This window comes from Protobothrops mucrosquamatus, unplaced genomic scaffold, assembly GCF_001527695.2.
Source record: "Protobothrops mucrosquamatus isolate PMUCROS unplaced genomic scaffold, P.Mucros_1.0 scaffold110, whole genome shotgun sequence".
In the NCBI taxonomy this organism is placed as follows: domain Eukaryota; kingdom Metazoa; phylum Chordata; class Lepidosauria; order Squamata; family Viperidae; genus Protobothrops; species Protobothrops mucrosquamatus.
In genome coordinates, this window is record NW_015386482.1 from 1534969 (window position 1) to 1540989 (window position 6021).

The 6021-nt window shown below is 37.3% G+C and overlaps 1 protein-coding gene across 1 annotated transcript; it reads left to right on the forward strand.

The window, feature by feature from the left end:
* The first annotated feature begins 2031 nt into the window (after nucleotides 1–2031).
* Nucleotides 2032–4106, forward strand: CALHM3 (calcium homeostasis modulator 3). The gene is made up of 3 exons (XM_015812778.1): nucleotides 2032–2318; nucleotides 2888–3149; nucleotides 3735–4106. The coding sequence occupies exons 1-3, from the start codon at nucleotides 2032–2034 to the stop codon at nucleotides 4104–4106; spliced, it is 921 nt and encodes a 306-aa protein (XP_015668264.1).
* The last annotated feature ends 1915 nt before the right edge of the window (nucleotides 4107–6021 follow it).

The following is a 6021-nucleotide window of genomic DNA, read 5'->3' on the forward strand; positions in this document are numbered from 1 at the left end:
AATAGATGTGGGAATGGCTGGAAGGAGATGTCTCTGATTATGCACAAGACAACCTTTCCTAGGGATATTTCTTCATGGACAGAATGTTAACTATTGGGAGTGTCTATGGAAATTCTCAGTCATCCAGGTCATGGTTGTCCCAAAGATAAGTGGACTTTCTGTATTTTTTTCTCTTGAAGACATTTTGCTTCTCATCCAAGAAGCATCTTCAGTTCATAACTTTGTTAATTGTTGCATTAATGAAACTGCCTTGGGGTAGGACCCTTATCACAAACAAAAATATTTCTCAGATAAAAATGGGGAGACTAAGACATACTGTGTATATACAGAGACAATCTCCCACCAAAGATCCCTTGAGCCCTTGATCCATAAAAATCAAGCAGATCTAAAAGACACAAGACCAGGGTTTGGGGCATCATTTTGAGAAACACAAATTTGCATCTATGTGCACTAGAGGCAAAAAAAAGCAATGATTTCACTCTACCAGAAATTAAATTTTGGGAAGTGCAAGTGAAAAGTTAAAACTCAAGAAATGACAACGATAACAATTTATAGGATCAATTCTAAAATATCCGGTAAATTAAAAAAAAAAACCAGAAATATTCACACTAAATAAAGATACACTGACAATAACAATAAATGGTTTATCCGTTGCTGGAACGAGTAATAATGCAGGTTGGACACTGCCTCCTTGTGGTTGGAATTAGTGCAGAAACATAAATAATTATTCTTGCTGGCAATACAGATATGAACTTATCTTAATTCTGTTTATATTCAGTCTTTAAGAAAAACTCATTAATTATTTCCTATAGATATGTGTGTGTGTGTGTGTGTGTGTGTGTGTGTGTGTGTGTGTGTGTGTGTATTATATAGTCCAGGTTTGCATTTCAAAAACCCAGACAGTATTAGAAGGCAGCAAAAAAGATGCATATTCAACTTTGAAAATATTTTTTCCAGAAGTTTTCAGGTCAAGCCTTGTAGAATCTGTGGTGCTCCATCTAGTGCTCTTAAGTTTTGGAAAGAGAATGGAGAGAACACTAATATAAGACTGTTTCTAGAGCTATATCAGGAGTAAGAATCCTGTAATCCTCTAGATATTACGATGTGTAATTCTCTCCAGTCTCAACTAGTATAGATTGGTTACAATGGATGGTAGGAAAAGCAGTCCAGCAACACTGAAGGGGCACAGAATTCCCATTCATGATGGAAATTTTGTATTTAGTTTTCCCTGTATTCTGTTTTATTCAGTTGAAAAGCACTTCCATACTCTAATGTGCCCTAATCCCCCAACCCATGGCATTGCTTTATGGGTTTATTTCTGCGATGAAACAAGAAAATCTGGCTACTCAGTTTTTAAAAAGTGAAATGGGGAGAGCAGGAGGAAATTATAGCTTTTGCCAGGGGTGCAGCTGTAGTATTAATGCTACAGAAATCCTCCAGCATCTTCTTTGAGAAGAACAGGGAGGAGACTTGTAAACAAACTCTCTCATTTGATTATTCTGCCTCTTCATTGTGCACAGGGATCGTTGGGAAAAGAGAAATAAGGAAGAGCTCTGATCGTTTCCAAATTCCTTACAGTGCACCAGCTACAGATGCTGCAACTGACAGGAAATTCTGCATTGTACTGCAGGTGCAGCTGGTTGGTATACAGAAGAATTCTGTAATTTTCTCCCTTTTCTTTAACTGGAGGCAGTGAAGAGAAGTCTTTTTTAATAATCCAACAACACAAAGATAAACAACTTTGCTAATGAGGACTGATTAAGAAGGCAAGGCAAGAATGGTGCAACAAAATGTCATATTAATGAGAATGAAATTTCAGGACAACCGAAAAGGCCATCTGTGAAAATCCGACTACCTTACTGTGTTCTTCCTGTCCATTCTCCTCCTGACTTAAGAGCTTGTAGACAGAGCTTTCCTAACCAGTGCTGGAGAGGACTGTCAGGAAAACAGAACTTGCCAGTGCTGAAATCCTTTGACACTATTTCAGCCCTTCTTCAGGGAAAAAAACCCTCAGGGTGTTTTTTTAACAGCATGGATCGATTCCAGATGGTCTTCCAGTACTTCCAGTCTAATTCAGAATCAGTGACAAATGGGATCTGTGGGCTACTAGCATTGGCAAGTGTGAAGATTTACACCATCTTTGATTTCAATTGCCCTTGCCTTTTTAAATACAACATGGCCTATGGCTTGGGAATAATGTTTATCCCACCAGTAGCACTTTTTCTTTGTGGGCTAATTGTCAATAGGCAATTTGTTGCAATGCTTGAGGAGTGGAGGAGACCCGCTGGAGACAGAAGGAAGAATCCATCCATTATCAGGTGGGAGATTCCAATGATTTTTATTGCAACAATCCAATTACTTAAATAATGTGTTTATTTAAAAATACAAAGTACTTACAGTAGATAATACAACTTACTTAGCATTTCATTCTCTGCCATGGTTTTTCTGGCACTTTAATATAATGTAATGTAATATAATATAATATATATCTGAAAAATAATATTTGGGGAGAACATTATTTTATCATTCTTCTGGAAATTCTTCTCTAAAATATGTCAAATAAATAGAATGTTCTATAATATCATTTCTATTTGGGTTTTTTTTGTTTGGTTTCTGTATGCTTTCTTGTTTATGTCTGTTACATGTTCCTACAAAGATAATTTGATCTTTATAGAAGCACTGTACAGAAAAATACTGTACATAGCAAAATAGATTTACGCAGAATAAAACTAATGGCATAAATCAATATATTCAATGGTAACTTGCATATCTTTCCTTTCTTGATGATAACCCTCTCTGATTCTATCAATTTTCTTGTAAAGGCCCCTATGTTCTCTTCAGTTTGTGATATAACAGACAAATCTCTTCCTGTCTGCCCAATGCACAGGTACATGTGTTCTTCTGTTATGCAACGGGCTATGATAGCACCCACTGTTTGGATCCTAGTCACCCTCCTTGATGGGAAATGTTTTGTCTGTGCCTTCAGCAATTCCATTGATCCTGAGAAATTTCCAGATTTAGCTGCCAACATCACCACCTATGATGCCTTACAACACTTTCTTGCCAAAATCCCATGCAAACATGATGAGTTGATGAGGAATAACACTTCCCGCAAGGCAGTGTCCAGGTATCTCAAATGCTGTTCACAAGTAAGTAATGGGTATCTATTGGCATTTGGTCCTGTGAGGAATACTCTTCCAGTCCAGCACCCAATAAACGCATTGGGCCACAGATCTTGTCATTCCTAGCCTTCCTGCCAAATGCGAATTTAAAAAAAAACCTGTACAAAATACCTTGGAATAAGTTACTTACTCTATTTTATAAATAAAAAATATATCTAAAATTAAGTTTTCAAAAGAGTCGTACTCAATTGTCTCCATTCACTGCACCAGATTTTCTAAACATGCGGGAATTACAACTCCCAGATTTTCCCACTGGAAACCTGGATATTCTAATAGTTGTAACCCCATTGCAAAGGTGTTTTATACTTATACCAGTATCACCTCGCTTCTGCTCTGCACCTCTTTTTTTTTTTGCCAGGATTTCTTCCTGGCAAAAAAGTGATTTCTCCTCAAAACTGATATAAACATTATGTTATTATGGTATGGGTTCATTGGCTTTGGGAACTGGTGTGAGACTTGAAGTTGCATAAGGATGTAGAGCCAATCTAGGGTTGATTTTCACCTACTTGCTGTAAATCCAAAGCTCTTGATCCGTTTGTCATTTGCTTCCAGGCTTTTGGTTGGAGTCTTCTTTTAATCCTCATCGTGATGGCTTTCCTTGCTCGTTCTCTCAAGCCCTGCTTCAATCATGCTGCCTTTTTGCAAACCCGCTACTGGAGCAATTACATTGATCTTGAACAAAAAATATTTGAAGAGACCTGTTGTGAACAAACACGGGACTTTGCACACAGGTGTATCCTCCATTTCTTTGAGAGCATGCAGACAGAAATCAAACTCAGGCGGTTTAATGCCTACACGGAAGAAAAGGGAGCAAAAGCAAAGGAAAATATTCGTTTGAGTGGCATCACTAGCCAGGAGCAAATAAGCAAATTTCTTCTGTCCTGGTACAACAGGAAACCTCCACTGGATTTGAGTCAAGCCTAAAGGCAAAGAGATGATATCTTTGCTTTGGGCAGTTAACAGGTGCCATCCTCAGCCAATAAAGCAGATGTTTAAAAGAAAGTTGAAACAGGCTTCTCACATTTAGACAATTCCCATGTCACATGGCTCCCCACAGCAACGGGGGTCTACTGCCTTGATCTGCAAGACTAAGCAACTGAACTTTTCTGAACAGCAACTGGGATTATTTAAAGAATTGAGTTTTCTTTTATCAAGTTTACCACTTTTGTTTCTACATTGGCCCTAAATCATCAGACAGAACACAAAATGGTTCAGACTGGCTTACACACAATTTTTAAAATCATGGTATATTGCAGTCCCAACTATCTGGGTTTATCCACCATCCTAAGCAATAATCCAATAATGGACAAAATCAAATAGCTAAGTGCAATGCAGGAAGCCAACCGTGGTGAATTATAATTATAAATGTTCATCAACCAGAATTAAAAGACTCTTGAAGCAAGCAAGTGTGGTAGAGTTGTAGTGATGTGATAGAGTTGCTCATAAAGGCATAGGACAGAATCTGTTTGTTTGTTTGTTTCAATTGACAGTCTTATCCAACAGACAAAAAGATAAAGCAAGCAAATTGTATTATTCAAAAAAACAACTGTAATTGTTAGTGAATAATGAAAGTATGCAATAAAAAAGAAATAAATCTTTTGAGAAAAGGCATGGTGGTGCAATGATTAGAATGCAGTATTGCAGGCTAATTCTGCAGACTGCCAGGGGTTGGATACTCACCGGCTCAAGGTGGATTCAGCCTTCCATCCTTCTGAGGTCAGTAAAATGAGGACCCAGATTGTTGGGGGCAGTATGCTGACTCTGTATACCGCTTAGAGAGGGCTGTAAAGCACTATGAAGCAATATATAAGTATAAGTGCTACTGCTGTTGCTATACAGGAATGTCTGTATATCAATTTTGTTTATCTTTTATTTTAAAGAATCATTTCTCATTTAAACTAGAGTGAAAGGTAAGAGAACCATGCATATCTTTACCTAAAGTGGGCAACCTGGGACCTTATAATAACTGATAGAGAGAGGCTGCTAAATTGCAAGGTTGTTTTATGCTGTTAATAGAATATTGCTTTGTAATAACTTGCTTAGTTATCTTTAACTTGTATTTTTGTTATTTGATTATTACTAAAGAGCTGTATCTTTGCTGAACTAATCTATGTATCTGCTTCCTCTGTTTATCTGTGTCACCATTGTTTTTTCTGTGTCTGTTTTAGATAATAAGCCATTTGGCATAGCAGACTGCCCATAATAGCAAAGTGTCATTTATTTACATGGTGCTATTTGACTAATACTGTTAAAAATAAAAGACTGTTTTTCCAACTTTGGAACAGAAAGGAGAAGAAATAGGATGCAATATTTCTCCCAGGAAAGACAGATCCTTCTGGCTAGAACTGATTTTGTCCATAATTAATTTAGTGTCAATGGAGGAATTATGAGGGTACAGGTCTAATTGCCAGCCTATTTCCATGTTGCTTGGCAGCCAATAAATAAACAAACAAACAAACAAACATCTAGCATTTTCTGTTGTAAAGACTGCATATTTTGTATTACTCAAGTCTGTTGTGAGCTATTCTGCTTCACTAAAGGGCACTGTTTGAAAAAGAGCTTCTATTGCTTTACATTTTTAAGGTCTGAACCAAGTGTAGTGATACCTTGGTACTCAACTGCTTTGAAACTCATTGAATTTGGTACTCAACGCATTTTGACACAAAAATGTTGTCCCAGTACTCATTGTTTGTTTGGTACTCAACCCACAAGCTAGAACTTGTCACTGTCAGCTGCCTTGTGACTCACTAGATTATTCCTTATGGGAAAAATTTGTTTGCCATGCATTGCTCCTCCAGGAACCAATTGACAATGAGTATCAAGGTATCACTGTATAGTT

Bases quoted from the DNA above. Each gene is read 5' to 3' on its own strand.
- CALHM3 (XM_015812778.1), top strand. From the start codon at position 2,032: ATGGATCGATTCCAGATGGTCTTCCAGTACTTCCAGTCTAATTCAGAA. The intron at 2,319-2,887 runs GTGGGAGATTCC...CCCAATGCACAG, and splicing joins AAGAATCCATCCATTATCAG to GTACATGTGTTCTTCTGTTA. The intron at 3,150-3,734 runs GTAAGTAATGGG...ATTTGCTTCCAG, and splicing joins ATCTCAAATGCTGTTCACAA to GCTTTTGGTTGGAGTCTTCT.